The 21,165-nt window shown below is 40.5% G+C and overlaps 2 protein-coding genes across 6 annotated transcripts in view; one reads left to right on the top strand and one right to left on the bottom strand.

Moving 5' to 3' along the window:
* Smc4 (structural maintenance of chromosomes 4) overlaps positions 1-8,234 on the top strand; it is a 35,933-nt gene extending 27,699 nt beyond the window's left edge. Inside the window, 7 exon segments of the mRNA XM_028867220.2 lie at positions 3,316-3,505; positions 4,483-4,627; positions 4,825-4,998; positions 5,781-5,963; positions 6,091-6,323; positions 7,512-7,695; positions 7,905-8,234. Of these exon segments, the coding sequence (XP_028723053.1) occupies positions 3,316-3,505; positions 4,483-4,627; positions 4,825-4,998; positions 5,781-5,963; positions 6,091-6,323; positions 7,512-7,695; positions 7,905-8,057 (1,262 nt within the window). The 3' untranslated portion in view covers positions 8,058-8,234.
* A 1,123-nt stretch (positions 8,235-9,357) lies between these two features.
* Trim59 (tripartite motif containing 59) lies at positions 9,358-20,534 on the bottom strand. Of its 5 annotated transcripts, XM_037206653.1 has the most exons (4): positions 20,366-20,516; positions 19,943-20,024; positions 19,431-19,505; positions 9,358-12,249 (listed from the first exon to the last, which is right to left on the bottom strand). In XM_037206653.1, exon 4 carries the CDS (start codon positions 12,244-12,246, stop codon positions 11,038-11,040), a length of 1,209 nt encoding a protein of 402 aa, XP_037062548.1. In that variant the 5' UTR covers positions 12,247-12,249; positions 19,431-19,505; positions 19,943-20,024; positions 20,366-20,516; the 3' UTR covers positions 9,358-11,037. The 5 variants fall into 5 exon arrangements, 4 of the variants coding, with proteins under 4 accessions (XP_037062548.1, XP_028723054.1, XP_037062549.1 ...); XM_028867221.2 differs by lacking the exon at positions 19,943-20,024; XM_037206654.1 differs by lacking the exons at positions 19,943-20,024; positions 20,366-20,516 and adding an exon at positions 20,164-20,234.
* Between the last annotated feature and the right edge of the window lie 631 nt (positions 20,535-21,165).

The following is a 21,165-nucleotide window of genomic DNA, read 5'->3' on the forward strand; positions in this document are numbered from 1 at the left end:
TCAGGTCATCAAGTTTGGCTGCAAGGATTCTGCCTGCACACATATATTTTATATAAATATGTATATTCAACAAATTAAAATGAACAGATCAGCTCTGCCCATCAAGTACTCACTTAAAACTACATTTTACAAGTATGTGGCCATGTTTATCTGTTGTTAGTGGTGGTAGTGTTTGGTTTGTTTTGTTTTTTGAGACAGTATTTCTCTGTGTAATAGTCCTGGCTATCCTGGATCTCACTCTGTAGTCCAGGCTGGACTCGAACTCACAGAGACCTGCCTGCCTCTCCCTCCCGGGTGCTGGGATTAAAAGTGTGGGCCACTGCCACCAGGCTGTTACTATTTTTAATGTTGAGGCATTCCTTTGTCTAGCATCTACTACAGGCTAAGCTTTGTACTGAGTGCTACTAAGAATGGTTAACTCAATTTTTTTTCAATTATTTCCTATTTAAGATGGGCAGAAATCTTTGAGCAGGAGATCAAAGAAATGTATTAATATGTGGATATTTGTCAGAAAGCCACTCCAAGCAGAGTAGAGAAAAGTAAATGCAAACCCTCTGAAGTGGGGCTATTCTATAGTGTTGAAAGAACACAAGAGAAAGTCATCGTGGCTAGAATAAAGGAAGGAATAATCCAGATCCTTGGGCCTTACCTGACAATGTTTCTGAGTGAAATAAAATACCATTGGAGAATGGTCTACAGACAGGAGGCCGAGTCTCCTCTCACAGAAATGCTAGAGAGTATCAGTAGATTCTGTTAATGTACGATGTGAAGATTAAGTAACTATTAAGATTGAGTAGTTAATTTTCACTATAATGTAGGTTTTAAAAATACTCGGGGGAATGAAAGGATAGAATAGTTGCTATTGTTACAGTAAAATATGCAAGAATTAACTACAGTGATTAAGTTATTCTTAATAAGTAACTAGTTGTTTTGTTACTGTTTTTTAGAAGAATTGTTTGTGCTGGGCGGTGGTGGTGCACGCCTTTAATCCCAGCATTCAGGAGGCAGAGGCAGATGGATCTCTGTGAGTTTGAATCCAGCCTGGTCTACAGAGCATTTCAGGGACAGCCAAGGCTACACAAAGAAACACTGTCTCTAAACTCTCCCCGCAGGGGAAAAAAAAGATTTGTTTGTATATTTTATGTATATAGGTGTTTTGTCTGCTTGTACATCTGCACACCAGAAGAGGGCATCGGATCCCATGAGATTACAGTTATAGACAATTTTGAGCTAGGAATTGAACTCAGGACCTACCTCAGGAAGAGCAGCCAATGTTTCTAACTGCTGAGCCATATCTTCAGCCCCAAGTAATTTACTTTTTAACTCTTGAACGTATCCACATTTTTAAATTAACAATGGCACTAGTAAACATTGAAACTAGACATAGAATTTTAAGATAAATTTTTAAATAAAACCTTTAAAATTACAGACAATATATGCAATTTTTCCCTTCCTATATAAGTTGGAGACAAAGTCTCACTATGTAGCTCAAGGTGCATTTGAACTCTTAATCCTCCAGCCCCAGGTCTGGAGTATTAGAGGAATACATCACTACACTATAGTTACCCTTGTATTGCTGATAGACATATTACTATTATTATTACTGTTGTGGGATATTTTGATTACACTGATACTCCCAAGATTGCCAATAAAGTTGAATCTTGAATAGAGGCAGAGCCATCGACCAGGCGACTAGAATCAGGCATAGAGAAGCCAGGAATTTGGATAGAGAAGACATAAAGGAGGAAAGGGCAGGACTCTAGTTTGGCAGTCTTTCAAGACAAGGAAGAAATGCATCATTTGCTGGGTCTCTGGCCAAAAAGCAAGGTCAGCTGGTTGCTTCTCGACTTCTCTGATCTGGCAGACTTCCAAGTCTTTGTTGGTAAATAGAATGATAGAAACTTAGTTTAAACTACAGATCACAGGCTGCACTCTTAAGTGGCCAGCAAGCACTGACTGGGGGGGCCTTGGGACCACAAATGGTAATTCAAATATCAGATTGATTTGCAGCTGCTAAGCTGAGAGAAAAATTACATTTGGTGGGGTGCCAACTGTGGTCTGACTTTCCTTAGGGCCACCAACTCACAAGTAACAACAGACTTATTGTGAAAGCTTAGGCTTTTTCCCAAGTAGTTCTTATAACTTAAATTAACTTGTTTTTATTAATCTATGTTCTGCCAAGTGGCTCAGTTACCTCTTCTCTGTACTGTATGTCTAACTTCTTCAGTGTCTCACTGGCCTCTCCTCTCTTCTTCCCAGAGTCCTCCCCCCCTTATTCTCTCCTGCCTAGCTATTGACCTTTCAGCTCTTTATTAAACCAATCAGAAGGTGCCTTAGGCAGAGACACATCTTTACAGTGTACAAAAAGATTGTCCCACAACATATTACAGAGAATGTGTGGTAGATACATGAAAACAAGGAAAAGGATAAAAATCTTCCTAGGAAGAGATTCAGCGGCATACCTTACTTATTCACCAATTGCTATGATGGTGGGGCAGATATATTAGAGTTCTTGAGCATTCAGGCAACCTAATGGAAATTTAACCACAATGATCATGTAAGATAAAGCAACATAATTCCATCAACAAATGTTCAACTTACCCTTGAAAAAGGCAATTGCTAATGTTTAACTGCGAGTGCATATGGTCATAATGGATGAGGTATGTAACAGGGTAATGGGTTGTTTATATAAGTTCCTAGATTCAGCATTAAAGAATAGTTTCCATAGCTACCACTTAAAGTTCTATCTTTCAGATTGAGAAAGTTATCACTTCAACTGTCAACAAGCATGTGCAATCCACATCATCAAAATTAGTCACTGCTTATACTAAGGAACTGACTTACCGGCAAAAGCCGATCCAGGTCATCATTCATGCCTTCATTGCACAGCTGACTTGAGTTGATTTGACCTAAGAAAACCTGGGATGTGCTTTTAGAACAGGGAATACCCGCCAGTTCATCTTGTGGCCTTCACTTGGTAGTAATGTTTAGTTAAACAAAAGAAAACACTCAGCTTCTCAGACCTGACAAAAGCTAGTCTTAGGGCAAAAGTCATGTATCAGATATTCAGTGAAGTGCTTTAAGAAAGGATGAGAAAGTAAAACCACTAAGAAATAAATGGGTTCAACAACTTAACCAGAGTTTAACTTCATATGTTAAAATACCATTTTTTTAAAAAGGTGTTCTAGGTCTTTACCCGAATGTCTCAGATTTGATACCATGTATCAGATTAAGTAATTGAAGAAATACACATCCACCAAATGATAGTTACTCAACAGAAAAATGAATCCAGCTGTGTCATTTTCTTAATTTCAGAATATGACGCTGTGGCTGAGAAAGCTGGTAAAGTAGAAGCTGAGGTTAAGCGATTGCACGATACCATCATAGAAATCAACAACCGAAAACTCAAGGCCCAGCAAGCCAAACTTGATATGATAAATAAGCAGCTGGATGAATGTGCTTCTGCTATTACTAAAGCCCAGGTAGCAATCAAGACTGCTGACAGGTAGAGTACCTCCCCAGCCCGTCCTCACCCCTTTCCGGACAGTGGAAAGAGTAGTTAATGTTGCATTGGATGCTAGTTATTAAACTTAACTGCCATTATCCAGCAATACTTTGAGAAGGAAAAAGTTATGATGAAGATTTAAGAAGAAACACAAACTGGTAAACAGGTATGCCTTACAAAAGTTGGAGTTGTACAGCATAACCCAGTTGTTCAAGGCATAGACATTAGTCTCGTTTCTCTGGCATAGAGAAGTGGATATAACAGAGCCAGGTCTTAATAGAAACAGGAAGTGGCAAGAAAAGGCTCTAAATCAAATCTTTTAAGATCATTTTTTTTTTTACTTGTATATTGACTATATGTTGATCCATTTGGCTGAAAGTAAAAAGCTAGAAAAACATTTGTTAGAGCAGAAAGTAGGCTTAAGAGAGGTTTTTTTGGGTTTTTGGTTGGGGTTTTTTTGGGTTTTTTTTTTTTTTTTTTTTAAACCAGGATTTCTCTGTGTAGCCCTAGCTGTTCTGGATCTTGCTCTGTAGACCAGGCTGGCCTCAAGTTCACAGAGATCTGCCTGCCTCTGCCTCCCAACTGCTGAGACTCCCATGACTGCCTGTCTTGTTTTTGTTTTTATTATTAAACCAACCCACTGGGCTGGGTATGGTGGCATACTCCTGTAATCCCAGAAACCCCAAAACTTAGAAGGCATAGTCAGGCAGATTTCTGTGAATTCAAAGAGAGACCCTGTCTCAAAAAAGAAAAAAAACCTTGTTGGATATTAAAAGAGATTTGTAACCTAATAGATAACTGCAACAAAGTCTACTAGAAGTTTATGTGAAAAGAGGCTTTATGGAAATTTTTAATAAAACATACACCTTGATCTTTAAGTATTTATATAAAACTAAAAACCAAGGATGGTTGGTTCAGTAATTCACAAATTTTAAAGTTACATTAAATATCATAAATTATGTTGTTTGCTTCTTTAGAAATCTTAAAAAGGCACAAGATTCTGTCTTCCGCACAGAGAAAGAAATAAAAGACACTGAGAAAGAAACAAATGATTTAAAAGCAGAATTAAAAAATATTGAAGATAAAGCAGAAGAAGTCATCAAAAATACAAATGCCGCAGAGGTAAGGTTTGTTTCTGCTTTGCAGGATAAATGACATTTGAAGCAATTAAAGTGTTGATGTATATTCAAATTTTCTGCAAATCAAAATTTTTATTAAAGTGAGACATGAAGAGAAATTGCTAACAATGTCTACGTAATGTAAAAATACTTATTTCACTTGTAGAAATGGCATTTGTCACAGTTCTTCTTGATTTTTAGGAGTCATTACCAGAAATCCAGAAAGAACATCGTAATCTACTTCAGGAACTAAAAGTCATTCAAGAAAATGAACATGCTCTTCAGAAAGATGCACTTAGTATTAAGTTGAAACTTGAGCAGATAGATGGCCACATTGCTGAACATAATTCTAAAATAAAATACTGGCAAAAAGAGGTGAGATTACTCCCATTTAATTAATTTTAAACCTCTGCTCGGAGCTGGAGAGATAGCCCAGTAATTAAGAGCACTTGCTGCTCTTATAGAGAACCCGGGTTCAATTCCATGTACCAAATCACAACCATCTGTCATTCCAATTCTGGAAATCTAACACCCTCTCCTGTCCTCCAAGGACACCAGGCACACATGGTGCATATACGAACATGCAGACAAACACTTGTACCTACATACATTATATACATATATACATATATATACACACACACATATATGTCCATCCCTTTGTAGGGGTGAGTGTGTTTTCTGGTTTGGGGGGTATATTGTGATTCTTAATTCCATAATCACTTTATGTTTATAAAGGATATAATACACAATTTAGAATTATTTAATACATAAAATTAGTAATTACAATTGGTCAAGTACCTTCTCAGCCTACAACTTATATGCAAAGTAGTAACGGTTCATTCCTATATTGTTTTTGTAGCTGTCATTTTTCATGTTTTGTTTTTAACTGGGAGCTGGAGATAGCCCAGTAGTTACAAGCACTTGAAGCTTTTGCAAAGGACCCAGGTTTGGTGCCCAAAATCCTTATCAAATGGCTTTAAACCAACCATGAGCTCCACAGAATCTGATGCCCTCTTCTGGCATCTATGGCATCTATAAACATTACATGTTCACGCGTGCAAGCATGCACGCGCATGCGCACACACACACACAAACACACCCATACACAAATAAAAATAAATTCATCCTGTTTTCATCGTCTCAATTCTCCTTAGATTTCAAAAATAAAATTGCATCCTGTAGAAGATAATCCTGTTGAGACAGTGTCAGTTCTAAGCCCAGAGGATCTTGAGGCAATCAAGGATCCAGGTTCTATAACAAATCAGATTGCACTTTTGGAAACTCAATGTCATGAAATGAAACCAAATCTTGGTGCCATTGCAGAGTATAAAAAAAAGGTATGAGTGACTTATTTCTATTAGGAATTTTGCTAAGTCTAAATTAAGGCCTTTCTTTGATTTTTGCATAATGAGCAATGCTAACTCACAGTTTGTGTGTAAACTTGCTTTTTTACAATCTTCACAGGAAGAATTATATTTGCAAAGAGTAGCAGAGTTGGACAAAATTACTTCTGAAAGAGATAATTTTAGACAAGCATATGAAGATCTTCGAAAACAAAGACTGAATGAATTTATGGCAGGTTTTTATGTAATAACAAATAAATTAAAGGAAAACTACCAGATGCTTACTTTGGGAGGGGATGCTGAACTAGAGCTTGTGGATAGTTTGGATCCCTTTTCAGAAGGAATCATGTTCAGGTTTGTAAGATTTGAATCCTACATATTTTCTAAATTGTTAATATTTCTCGTGAGTGAGGTGTGAAGGTTGGAACTACAAATTTTATTTGGTGATAAATACAACTTATGTACCTTGTGAGTTTACAGCATAAAAGATATGCAAATTATTTTATACAATGTCTAGTTTATCTTTTAAGAAATTTTTCTTTGGGGGCTAAAGAGATGGCTCAGAAGTTAAGAGCACTGGCTGCTCTTCCAAATGTCCTGAGTTCAATTCCCAGCAACCACATGGTAGGTCACAACCATCGGTAATGAGATCTGGTGCCCTCTTCTGGCCTGCAGGTGTATATGCAGACAGAACACTGTATACATAATAAATCTTTTTTAAAAAAAGAAAGAAATTTTCTTCAAAGCTAGATGCAGTATGCCAACATCTATATTCCTGGCATATCACAGCAGGGAGATGGAAGCAGAAACCAAAGCTCACAGGCCAGGAAGCCAGGCTTATGCAACAGTAAAATGACCTTCAGACAAGGTAGTACGGCCTCCATCAATAGCAAAATAGTTTTAATTTATTACAAAATTGGTTAAGAGAAAATAAGTAATAGCTAGCTTAACTGTTTTAATATTAAAATTCTGGTAGATGGGGCTGGAGAGATGGCTCAAAAGTTAAGAGCCCTGGGACTGCTCTTCCAGAGGTCCTGAGTTCAATTCCCAGCAACCACATTGTGGCTTACAACCATCTATAATGAGATCTGGTTCCCTCTTGTGTGCAGGCATACATGCAGACAGAACACTGTATACATAATAAATAAATCTTTAAAAAGAAAAAAAATTCTGGTAGATGACCAGACAGCGGTGGCACATATCTTTAATCCCCCAGCACTCAGGAGCCAGAAGCAGGCATAAACCCGGTCTCCAAAGAACCCTGTCTCCAAAATCTAAAAAATAAAATTCTGGTAGTTGTTCCTAACATGTTCATCTCCCAATAACATTTCTGTAAACTAACTAGATTAATAAAAGGTCAACAGCCCATGGGGGTGTGTACAGGTAATCCCAGCACTCATCTGGTTTAGGCAGGAGGATCATAAGTTTTAAGAAAAAACAAAAGGTCATTACAATGTGAAAAGACATACAGATTTAGAACACTTTTGAAGTTTTAGCCTTAGTTTTACAAGGCATTTGAGTAACATTTCTTAATTATTTCAGTGTTCGACCACCTAAGAAAAGTTGGAAGAAGATCTTTAACCTTTCAGGAGGAGAGAAAACCCTTAGTTCATTGGCCTTAGTGTTTGCTCTTCACCATTACAAACCCACTCCCCTCTACTTCATGGATGAGATCGATGCAGCCCTGGATTTTAAAAATGTGTCCATTGTTGCATTTTACATATACGTGAGTAAATCTTTAGAAATTTTGTGTTTTATTTCTTGCTGTTGGGATTTTCACTTTACCCAAATTCCTCTCAACCTCAACACTTTTATGAATTGTCCTTTATCAGTGCAAACATTATATGTTAATCATCTGTCAGAATTATTGCCCACAAACTTTGGGGTAATGTTTGCCTATTCACTGTCTGACTTAACTGTTCTTTTTCTTTTTAGGAACAAACAAAAAATGCCCAGTTCATAATAATTTCTCTTCGGAATAATATGTTTGAAATTTCCGATAGACTTATTGGAATTTATAAAACATACAATATTACAAAAAGTGTTGCTGTGAACCCAAAAGAAATTGCATCTAAAGGACTTGGCTGAACTTGTATATATTGAAGATTCTTCACATTTACCTAGATTAAGTATTTCTAGGTTTCTATCTGTAAAGAATTGTATAAAGTGCGTTTTCCTAAGTTGTGTGATAAGTGGTTTCTGTTTTATTAGTGATGTCTAAAAAATTGTATTCAGTTCTGTATCATAAAAATGAGTCTAGCTGGTTTGGTTTTGATTTTTTTTTTTTTAACATTATTCTTTCCTGATTCCTTGGGAATTTCACATGCAAATTCAATCCCGCTCATCTCCCAGTCCTTCCATATCTGCCTCTTACCCTTCAGCATAACTCCCAAATAATTAAAAACAAAAATAACCATAATACTCCCTCATCATTCCAACACCTCTTCATTCATCCTTGTGGTATCAAGAGCTGTGTTGTATCATGCCCTTTTGTCCAGTCAGTCCCTGCTGTAAAATGTTTATTGCAATGAGTCATTGGTCTGTTCTAAGGCCTCTGGCACACCATCATCACTGGACCCTCACCGACTCCTCTTGGACATCCTGCTGTTATCCTTCAGAGGGACCAGTCCCTTCACACACTCCAACATGTCAAATATAGGGCAGATGTGGGTCTAGGTAATAACCCATAGGCCTGGGTCACTGAGCCCCCTGAGAGGCAAAGCAAGCTCCCCTAGGCCCATGTCAACAAGGCCAGCTCTCTCATGCATGTGGTGGGGACCAGATCAGCATTCCTGTGAAGGGCAGGGCCAATAAGGGTGTTTGGTTGGCAGTGCTCAATGTGACCCATCTCATCTCACCTTGATTCTGTTCTGCCATAATGGGCATTCCAGGTATTCCACTATCTCTTTTAGTAGATCTGTAATCCAAGGGTCATGGAGGCAGTCCAGACCATGCCTGAGGATCATGGACTACCTATGTAGCATAATCCATAAACTGAGTTCAGTGAGAACTGGGGATTTGTGGCGGTGTTGTGGGATGACATGGGACACAGAAGTGTAAAAGCAAATGTTTGCATGTGTAAATCTTGTAGGTCAGAATGCCCCCACTATACTCAACTGTATTGTCTAAAGAAGGTTATGCTAGTAGAAATAAATTAGCATTTCAGAGGGAATTTGAATTTAAAGTCTGCCATCACCAGGTGTGGTGGTGTACGCCTTTTAATCCCAACAGTGAGAGGCCTGCCTGGTCTACCTGGTGAGTTCCTATCTCAAAGTATTTGTCTTATTAAATTTCTAGGTGCTTACCCTAAAGGAATTCATTAAATGCCTCCTACCATGGACCATGATTCATAATAAAACCACTACAAATTAGCAGCACACAACAAGTATGAAAATAAATGAATTATATTTTAACTTTTCGGTAAAGAATATTCAGAAGCCGTACGGAAATTCAAAGACACCACTTCCTAAGCCATTCACTAAAATACCAAGTTTATTCAAATATATTGTTACACATAAAACGCAGAATTTCCAAATGTGTGTGCTTTAAATTGTATGATCTCAACCGCCTGGGAAAAATATAGTAAGTATATAGTAACTTACCAAAAAACAAAGGGCTGTGTACTAAAAATGGTCCGGTATAAGGTAACGCTAGGCATATGCTTGTTTAGACTGAAATCTAAGTTTCAGTTAATAAACAATCTTAGCCTGCTCCATTTTTTTAATCATATTGAGAATGTGTTCTACCTGCTAACATGGCACTGTTACTTGGATTTCTCATTTATACAGTTAGTAACCCCGTGAAAAATGTCTGCTTGCTAACATTTAAAAAGCACTCACATGTGACACGTGTCTGTTAACTGAACATTGTTAGTTATACTCCTCCCCTCCATTACCTCTTCCAATGGCCTCAGGATATTGAAATTAGCTGGATCAAATCGGATTCTGTTAAGTAAACCTAATGACTTAATCTTCTCAGCATTGTTTTAACCTTGACTTTTGAACACAGCTTTATCTATAATGAATCAATAGGGCTAAAAGCATTCTTATTCTGACCTCTGAAATAAGGTCCACAGGTGGTGATTCAAGACTAGCCCGTTTGGGATTTCTGGAAAATATTTCAATGGCAGTGAACCAAAGTTGTACTGCCAATATTCTAGTAGTCCCTGTTAAGGGAATTAAAGGTTCTGACTTAATGAGCTCTTTTAAGACTAGCCAGTTATGGCAGCTCATATTTATAATTCCCAGCACTTTAGGGCTAGAGTGAGACCATTTCAAGACAAAGATAGCTTACATGATACCAGATCTATTAAATGAATGTCAACATGATTGTCCTAATGTAAATGTTTCATATAGTTTTTAATCTAAGAACAAGACTAAAACACTACAAAAGCAAAATATATACTTGTTTTGCTTTGTGGTGCTAGAGCCAGTAGAAAAGGCAGGGGCTCTGCCACTAAACCTTTTTGTTTGGTTGGTTTTGGAGATCTTGATATGATATCCAGGCTGACCCTGACTTAGAGATTCTCCAGCCATTAAACTCAGCTAGCTCCTAATGCAATCAGTTTATGTAAAATAAGTACTAGACACCTGATTTATCCAAAAGCATTGGCTCTAGTTGGAATGAATGCTCTTCCATCTATTAATAGTTAATTTTTAACCAAAAAGATGTTTAAGCAATCCTGGCCTGATTTTTTTTATAACTTTTACCACCTCCATCTATACATTGAAAAGCTTTAAATCATGTCAAAATGCTTGTCATTTTGTTTAATACCTACATATACAAAGAACTGCAATGCTAACTACTGCATCATATAACAAAAAATGTGTTAAAGAGAATATTTAAAACACTATCAAGCAAATAAACTATTCATATCAAAAATTATAATTTTCTAAGTGGATGAGTCATCTTTCAGATAATGTACCATTTCTGATACTTTCTACCCGACCATGGAAGGCTTATGATATTTCTATATAAAGTTGCTACTTTTGCTACCATGACTTCCATCTAGCAATGGTTAGCCTCTGCTATACAGAATAAGCCCACTTAAAACTGCTAATTTGGGTTTTCAACGAAAAACTATTTTCCATATGAATTCCTTTAACAAATATAGAGTGTAGCATACCGTATTTTTTAAGTCATATAAGTTATTAGATAAACTTTGGTAAAGAGACAAAGAGACTTCAGAGAAACATGTTGAAGTGATTTCATTTAAGAAGGTGATTATGTGTTGGCTGAAAAAGAGTATCAACATTAATATCAATGAAATTAGTGACACTATAACAATATTTAAAATTTTAAAAAATTCCATTTCTTTTTCATCCTTGTCAGGCCAGGAACATGACATCCTTTTTGATGAAATTCTCATTTCAGGAATGACAGCTTTCTTAATATGTCCAATTTCTGTTCTGCTCCACTCTTTTAGTACTTGGCTTACTCGAGGGTAAATTTCAACAGGCTGCACCTCAGGAAGTGGTCTTCGTTTCAACATCTGCACACGCTGGCGGACATCATCAATATTTTCTAGGAACTTCAGTGGAGATTCATCTTGTAAAGATGTCGTCACTGTCATTAGCTCAAGTTGTTGCTCTCTTATCTCCTTCACCCTTTCGATCTGTGGAGTGTATTCTTGACTAACCAGCTTGCCAGCATCACAGAGAGCTGCCAAAAAATATTTTTTTTTCTGTTCCAATGTATCAGTAAGCTCCTTAAAATACTGAATAACAACTTCCTTATCACCTTGAACCATTTTCTCAGAAAGGCATTTCTGTTCTTCAAGCTTTTCAATAAGACGAGTGATATCTGTCCAGTGTGTGTCAGTTAACTGTTTAAACAACTTCTGAGGTGTATCCTTTTCTTTCAGATAGGCACTTTGAAGGTCATCTATAGGGTGACCGTGATGTTGGCCGATAGTAAGACAATGGCCACAAACTAATTTTTTATCTAGTAAACAATAAACATTTAATGGTTGCCTGTAATGTTCAGGGCAGGTAACAACATCTGGGTGGTCTTCTTGCTGGTACTTTTCAATAATTGCTCTTAATGCAAAATTGACAGGTAAGGATTCTATACCAGTGGAAGCAATTTCAATGATACTTCTGCAATTAGGACACTTGAGTGGAATTCGCAATGGTCTCCATATATAAAAGTTACCAGATGCCTGGAGAACATTTTCCAGACAATTTCTACAAAATGTATGAGAGCATGGTAGTACTCGAGGATCTTCAAAAATACTGTAACAAATAGGACACGTTAACTCGTCCTCAAAATTGTGCATTTCCTGTCAAGACACACAAAAAAAAAAAAAACTAGTAAGTCTACATATAGCATACATCTGGCACATACTATGTAAGGTTTTAGGCATGACCTTCAAATTAAATACTGTATTTGCTGGAGATTTTTTTCAATGACACTTTCTTTGTAATTCAGTTAATAAGTGGATCATTATTCCTTTCCAACAAAATCCCAACTAATCTGTAATAAAATGCTTTAAATTAGTCAAACTGGTTTTATGTAGTGAAGACTATAAAATTCAGCTGATGTTTTACTATATGTATGTCTTTGTAAAAACTGCACTTTGTAATGTGCAAACTGTAATGAATAGACATTTGTATAACATTAGGCTTAACAAAATTATTCAATTTAAAGGGAGGAAAAAAATGTACCTGTGATCATTTTGGTTTTTGCTGAGATAAATGTTAGAGTTGCAGGTATGAGGCATCACAACTGGTTCAATCATTCTTACAAATTATATTCAGCTTCTCTAGAAATGACTGTTAATTTAAGATCAGCATATGCAATTCCTATTTTTCTCTCTCCCTTTTGCCCTTCTTTTGTGGTGCTAGTACTCAAACTCAAGGACTCGTAACATGCTAGGAAAATACTCAACAATGAGTTATACAGCCCCAGATCCAGACCTGCACTGCAGTTTTCTATAAAGCGGTAATCGCCCACCCCCCGGAGCTGAGGACCGAACCCAGGGCTTAGCAAGCGGTAATTTTAATTTGAAAATTTGAAAGGGAAAATGTAACACAAATTTTAAAAGGTCTTATTAATTTAAAAAAAAAAAAAAAAAAAAAAACCCGAAGCCAGATATTGGGTGAAAACTGAGAGATCAGAGAGCAAGCCAGCCACGTCTTACCTCTAGGAAATCCTCAGCCAAAGAGAGGGAGTGTTCCTGTTTCCTCAGACTGAAAACCTCTGAGTCCTTACCTGGAAGGGTCTTTTAGCTGACTACTTAAAAGCTTCTAGTTCCTGGTCCTCCCACCTCATATACCTTTCTGCTTTCTGCCATCACTTCCTGTAATTAAAGGTGTGTGTCCATCCCAAGCAAAGACAAAAGATCTCAAGGATTGGGATTAAAGGCGTGTGTCATCACACACCTGGCTCTGTTCCCAGTGTGGCCTTGAACTAAAGAGATCCAGATGGATCTCTGCCTCCTGAGTGATAGGATTAAAGGCATATGTGCCACTGCCTGGCCTCTATTTCTAATCTAGTGGCTGGCTGTCTTCTGATCCACAGATAAGTTTTATTTGTTGAGCACAAACAAAATATCACTACAGGAAAAGAGTTTTAATTATAATTAGCATTGGCAATAAAAATAGATTTGAAAGGTAAGAGTTGATTATGGTGACAAGTACTGAGAATCTAAAACAAATAGTAAAGAAAAGAAAGGATACCATTCATCTCTTTCCTTCATTTAAAATGTTTGAAGCTGAAGAGATGGCTCTGTAGTTATGACTACAAACTTGTTCTTCCAGAGGATCAGAATTCAGTTCCCAGCACATATGGAAGCTCACAACCACATACAAAACCAGCTCTGGGGTATCCAACACTTTCTCAGTACCTGCACATACCTGCCCACAATGCACGCACGCACTAAAAATGACTCTTTAAAAATGTATTTTTAGACTATCCCTAAAACAAAAAGAAACTCAGCAATAGTTCAGAGGCTCATTGACAGGTAATGGACCCCCATAAGCTATTAATATTCCCAAAAGAAGCTGGCAGTTTTGCAGCCTACGTTTAGTTTTCCTTTGTATCATTCTCAGCAAAACATAATCCTCAAAACTGCCTAGCCTTTTGGCAGGGAAAAAAAAAAAAAGTACATCACTGTTTATAGAACCTTAAACAAATCCTAAGTGTTCTTTATGAAGAGTATTAAAAACTGGCAAAACCTATATAAAACTAGGGCTAGGGCTAGCTCAGTCGAGTGTGTTATCTAGATGCATGAGGTCCTGCATTGTCTCCAGCATTACCAAAAAAAGTTTGTAGCAACTGCATTTAAAACTAATTGTTCTTTAAAACCCTGTTTGATCTGTTTAGTCCTTAGCTCTAACCATCTGTGAGACTTCTGCTACCCTAGATTAAGTAAATTGACATTTTTGCTTCAAGCACTTAAGATTTTGTAAGGCTTTTTCTAACATTTATGTTATGTATTAGAATGTAAGCCTCCTATAAGGTCAGAAATAGTATCTAAACAATAGCAGTGTTAACAGCAATCTGGGCTTTTTAGTAATAAAATCTGTTAGAAGCAATGAAGAGCCCATCAGAAAGTGTATCATGTACTGTCTGACTGACAATATTCAGGATCCACAATAAGCCAAGTTGTGGCAGGCAGAGACTAAGTTTTGACCTGTACCGGATTCCAGGAAACGAATGACTGGGCAACAGTACAGAGGATGACCATCACTGAAAAGAAATGCAAGTGAATGGTGTTTAGAGACCTTTACGTCACCCCACACCCACAGAGAGCTGGGAAGTCATACCAAAGTTACCAAAGAAAAACAAACATGTTCCTCAGAGTACTTCAATGATGTCAAATACACAATGAAGGAATACAGACTAGTTCTCTGGAAGAGTAAAATTGAAGCAATCAACATACATTCGATCCACATTTAGTATCGTTAGCTATTTGGTGTGCAGGTAGCAAAACGAAGAAAATCAGATCTTAGGACTAGTTTTCTTACACAGTAAAATAGCTCTAGTATTATTAACCTTCAAAGTTCTAGTCTGTATCTCTCACAGGAAGCTAGAGAGGGGCTGGGACATAGCTCAAGGAGCGAACCATTTCCCAATGCAAGCCTGAGGACCTGGGTTTGGATCCCCAGAACCCACGAAAAACTGGGCATAGTACATATCAATAAACCAAGCACCCAGACAGCAAGATGGAGGCAGAGGTGGAAAGACGACCCAGTCTCCAAGAAGTTAGGAGGTTGTCCTCTGACCTCCACACATGCCCTGGGAAGGGAGGGCGGCATACATATTTGCACAAACTCAAAGATTTTTGGGGATGGGGGAAAAGTATCTCTGAGAATCCATTTAATGACCCCCGAAATAGCTCAACTTTTAAGTTGTAGAGTTTCCAAAGTATCAATGGCAACACTGGACTCTACAAGACAATGAAGCAATACCAAGTAGTGATTTACCAGATTGACAAAATTACACTGGAAGGTGGGATTAAAAAAAAAACCTGAAATTTTTCCTTATTTAAAAAAAAAAAAAAGCCACCAGTTGTGGTGGCGCATGCCTTAATCCCAGCACTTGGGAGGCAGAGACAGGTGGATCTCTGTGAGTTCAAGGCCAGCCAGGTCTACACAGTGAGTTCCAGGGCGGCCAAAGCTACACAGAGAAACCCTGTCTTGAAAAACAAAACAAAACAAAAAACCCAAAGAGGGGTATAGTGGTGACACATGCCTTTAATCCCAGCACTCAGGAGGCAGAGGCAGGGGATCTCCGAGTTTGAGGTCAGTCTGGTCTAGAGTTCCAGGACAATCAGGGCTACAGAGAAACCATGTCTCAAAAAAAAAAAAAATAAATAAAAGAATGAAAGATAAGTCAATACTTAATAAAAATGTCAAATTTTTATTATTCTGAATGTGTGTTAGATATGAATATATGCATATGTGCATCTCAGTAAGCATGTGGTCAGAGCATGGCTTTCAGAAATCAGTTCTCGCCTTCCTCCATGGGTTCCAGTAATTAAACTCTGGTCATCAGGCTATGTGACAAGCAGTCACTGAGCCATCTTGCCAGGCCAAAAAAAAATGGGTAAGAAATTTAAATACATTAAAAACATATTATTTAAAATACAGAAGTGAAACTGGGCAGAGTCACATGCCTTTCATCCCAAGCACTTGTGGAGCAAGTAGGATCCTCAGTGAGTTCAAGGCCAGCCTGAACTACACAGTGAGTTTCAGGACAGCCAGAGCTACATGGTGAGAACCTTTCTCAGAAAAACAAAAGAAAAAAGAAACACTGCTGTGGGATAATGCTTTTGTACACTGGTTTAATAAAACGCTAACTGGCCAGCAGCCAGACAGGAAGTATAGGTGGGACAAGCAGACAAGGAGAATTCCAGGAAGTCAGGAGATGCCAGCCTGCTGCCATCCAGGGAGCATGTAATCGCACACAGGTAAAGCCATGGAACACATGGTGACATAAAGATTAACAGAAATGGGCTGAGTTTAAGTGTAAAAGCTAGTCAGTAGTGAGCGTGAACTAATGGCTGAACAGTTTTAATTAATATAAGCTTCTGTGTGTTTACTTGGGGGACGCGAGTAGGAGAGATTTGTCCCAACCGCAGGCCGACCAGTACACAGGAACTCTTCAGCTACAAAACACAGAAGTAAAAACTAAAAGACAATGTTAGGGGATGAATGTCATAGGTTTTAAAGAACAAGAATAGGGAGTTCAAAGTATCTGCCAACTTTTATATTTAGCTGTTTCATTTAATCAGCATACAACTAAAAATCTAATAAACTATTAAAAGATAGACAATCCTCCAAGTGGCCAGGCAGAAATGCACAATGCAAACCAAGAAAACATCAGCAGTGGGATACAGCCTGAGCTGTATAAATAAGACTCTTGTCAAGAACATGGTAATTTCTTAAAAAAAAAAAAACAAAACCTGGAAGACCCCAGTTACCCCTTATACATGCTGTTCTGTAATATAACCTAACTGCTACTCTTTTTATCAAGAGATTAAATCTATTAACCACCACCACACCCAGAAAATTTTGTATAGGTCAAATGACTGCTCTGACCAACAAGCAATGCTTTGAATTCTGGGTCTAAGCCTTTTATAATACTCCATGACCAAGGCAACTTAGAGAAGACAGTTTATTCTGGCCTACAGTCCAGACAGCGGGACAGTAGGACAGCGGGACAGTAGAGCAGCGGGACAGCAGAGCAGTGGGAAACTAGGAGATTCGCACGGCTAACAGGAGGCACAGGACACAGAACTGAACGTGAGGTAAGGCTTTCCACTCTCAAAGCCCGCCCCACTGACAGACATGTCCTCCAGCAAGGGTGCATAATCTCTCCAACAGTGCCACCAGCTGGGGACCAAGTATTCACTTCAAATGCCTAAACCCATGGGAGACATTTTTCACTCAAACCACACCCTAGCAACCAGCGGCTATACAAGAAGTCTAGGCTACCTGGATTTTAAAAACAGCACTGAGATGTCAGACATATTAGTAAAAAGGCCTTTAATTCCAGCACATGGGAGGCAGAGGCAGGCGGATCTCTGTGAGTTTGAGGCCAGCCTGGTCTACAGAGCGAGATCCAGGAAAGGTGCAAAGCTATACAGAGAAACCCTGTCTCAAAAAAAAAGCATTAGCAAAACCTATATTTAAAAAACTAACTTTTTCTACTTAAAAAAAAGTTATCAAAGCACAGCAGGGCATTCTATGGATCACCCGGACTGCTGAAGAGGCAGAGATAGGATCATTTGAGCATCTCTGAGGACCACCTCCTAGGCCAGCCTGGAGGTGTTGGGTTTTGTTTTGTTTTTCCAGACAGGGTTTCTCCATGTAGCCCAGGCTAGCCTCAAACTTACAGAGATCTACCTGCGTCTACCTCCCGAGTGTTAAGAGCTAAAGAGTGTGCCATCGCCAGCCAGCAACATGTTGTTTTTTAACACTGGGATGAAATCTGGGGCTAAATTATCTATTTGTAAATTATTTCACAAATTTCTGTGCTTTTGTATAGAACACTTTTAAATTTCTCATCTTTAGGTAAGAAAACTGAACTACAGTGTATAATCAGGATACTAGATATAAACAGATTAAATATCAGCATCATTAAATATACAACTCCTGACCCTGCGCTATTAAGTGTTAATTCATTAACATTTAATACATTTACCTGCTCTTCATCTTTGAACATGAATGTTATAAAATATTCATTACGTTTGAGTTTTGTTTAATTTTTTTGAACAGGGTCTCACATGTTCTAGGCTGTCCTCAAACTGACATGTATGAAAGGTGTCTCTGAACTCCTGAGTGCTCAGGTTGCAAGCTGTACTCCATCACAGGGCCACATTATATTTCACAATTTCTAAAGAAACTGTATGACTTGCCACAGGCCTTCTGGTGAGTCAGCCAAAGCCTGGGAAAATTCATGTGGTGCTACCACCCCGCCAGGGCCTCACAGCCTTGTGGCCCTAACTGATAAAAGATCTTCATGAAATTACAGACTTACTTAAGAATTACTTCCATTAACCAGGCATCTACCTCTAAACCCAGCACTTGGAAGGCAGAAGCAGGCAGGAAGGACTCTGTGAGTTCAAGGCCAACCTGATCTACAGAGCTAATTCTAGGACAGCCAAGGTAACAAAAAGAAACCCTGTCTTGAAAAAAAAAAATTTTTTTTTTCAAAGTGAAAATATATTTGATGGAAAACATTCAGCAACACACTTTCTGAGAGGCAGTGTCAATATATACATTACCTAAAGTCAGTCTTTTATCTTACCAGGCTAAATTCAGTGTCTTGGGTCACTAATAATGGATGTAGATTAATGTTAATGCTGAGCAGAAAAGAATAAAACTAACTCAGATAGTAAGCGCAGTCTGCAAATGTATCAATACCACCATTTGTGTGCATGCCTTCAGATATACAGGCATTCTTGTAAAATTTGTTACAGAAAAGTGAAAATCTTTGCAGGGTGGTGGTGGTGGTGGTGCACGCCTTTAGTCCCAGCCGAGGTAAGCGGATCTCTTTGAGTTCTAGGCCAGCCTGGTCTACAAAGCCAGTTCCATGACAGCCAGAGCTACACAGAGAAACCCTGGTGGTAGGGGTGGGGGTAGGGTTGCCAGGCAGTAGTGTGGCACACACCTTTAATCCCAGCATTCCAGGAGGCAGAAGCAGGTAGATCTCTGAATTTGAGGCCAGCCTGGTCTACAGTGAAAGTTAGTTCCAGGACAGCCAGGGTTACACCAAGAAACCCCAAAATAAACAACAACAAAAAAAGGTAAAAATCTTTTAAGATTAAGTCAAATGAGAGTTGTATATTTCTTACATTACGCTTCCTCCATAAGTTGGTTAGAATTTTATACATCACCAGTATACATCTTTTTTCAAGATTATTTTACATTTTGCATCATAGCCCAGATCACACACTGTAAAAAAACGTATTATTGCGATTTCTTCATATAAACTTTACTTCCCGGAGCTTACCTGGCTTTCTGATCTCCTGATCTGGATACTGAATATACTTTATGGTCTCCAACTTTCCCAGGTCCTTTTGTTATTCTAAAATTAGAACAATTTTATATTTCAGATTTTGTAAAGTAAAGGGAAAAAAAGGAAGCCCGATGGTTGGATTTTTTTTTCTTTTTTTGAACAGTAGTGACAAACAGCCACTACGGCCTGCAGTAAATATCCCTTTCATCTTGAAAAGCCCAACGATTTTGCCACACAAAGGACTTTTTACAACATAGTGATCATCAGTGAGGAGTCTGGACAATGTAGCCAAGAAAACCATGTGCCCACTAAGCTCTCCTCGTGGGGCTGGATGGGTTTTCTGAGACCAGGTCTAACTGTGTGTAGCCCTCGCTGAGGACCTGGACTCGCTGGTTTACCAGCATGGCCTTGAACTGCCGAGCGATCCCGGCTCTGTCTCCCGCGCTGGGACCGCACGTGTGCACTTACCATGCCCACATCGATTTCACCAGTTCCTAACTACTGACCCTAAGTTTCTGCCCACGTCCCAGCTCCCGTCTCTGGAACGCTGCGGGACTCTCGGTGCGTTTTCCCTAGGACGGTTCCCATCTGTAAAATGGGCGTGAAGTTCAACGCGAACCCCCCAAACAAAAGAAGCAGCTCAAGATGGCAGTCGTCCCCTCTTCTCCAGGATGTCCCGGGCTCAACCACCCCGCCTGCTCCTGCGGGGTCCCCTCGGCTCACCCACCGGCCGCGTAGGGCCGCGGGGCCCGCCTGCAGCTCCACGCCGCCGCTGCACCCGCGCGCGTGGGGCGGGAGCATGCCCGCCCGCCCGCCGGAGCCCAGCCCGCCAAGCCATCCTCCAGTCCCGGGCGGACGCAGCCGGGCACCCGGGGCAGCCGGGGCTCGGGGCCGCCTGGTCGGAGCCGCCGGGAGCCGAGGGAACTCACCGCTAGGCTGGCGACGGCGCGGACGGCGCGGACGGCGGAGGATGCCAGGCGGCCTCGGGAGCGCACACTGCGAGCCGCTCGCCCGCGTCTTCAGGTGCCCGGCCGGGGGGGCGGGGCCTCGCGGCGCCACCGCCGCCCCCGAGCCACTTTCAACTGCGCCGCCTCCGCCAATGAGAGGGCGCGGGCGGCCTTTGAAAGTCAACGGCCGCGGGCGACGCGCCTGCGCACTCGGCGGGCGGGAGGGCGGGCGGCGCGGCAGCGCGCGGGCGGACGGCGGACGACGGGCGGGACGCTTCCGAGGAGGGCGGCCGGGTCGGACGCGCCTCGGGAAGAAGGGAGTGGGTGGGTGGGTGGGTGAGGAGGGGGCGGGATGGCGCCAGGGCCTGGCGAGGGCGGGGCCGAGCGGCCGGGGACGCGCGGGACGCCGGAGGCTTCGGGGCGGCTCGGCTGCTCTGCTGCTTCCTGGCGACCACGCCCGCCCGGGCTGGCGCTGGCCACGCGGAGCCTTCCATTGTTACCTCACGGGGGCCCCGGCCCCGGCCCCCGAAGTCAGCGCCTGGAGGCCCCGGCCGCCGCCCACCCCGCCGAGACCCCGGGTCCGGGGGTCCCCGTCCCCCCCAGCACCCTAGGCGCCCTGATCGAGCGGGACAGCCGCCTGGCGCCTCCTCCTGGCCCCGCTACAGACACGGTGCCCACGACGGCAAGAGAACCCCGTAACCGTCGTCGTTTTCACTTTCGGGGAGAAAGAAACTCCATGCCGCGGCCCAGACACGCTCTCCCCGGTCCCGGCTCCGGTCCCA

Source organism: Peromyscus leucopus, chromosome 6, assembly GCF_004664715.2.
Source record: "Peromyscus leucopus breed LL Stock chromosome 6, UCI_PerLeu_2.1, whole genome shotgun sequence".
NCBI classification, from domain to species: Eukaryota; Metazoa; Chordata; class Mammalia; order Rodentia; family Cricetidae; genus Peromyscus; species Peromyscus leucopus.

Bases quoted from the DNA above. Each gene is read 5' to 3' on its own strand.
- Trim59 (XM_028867221.2), bottom strand. From the start codon at position 12,246: ATGCACAATTTTGAGGACGAGTTAACGTGTCCTATTTGTTACAGTATT.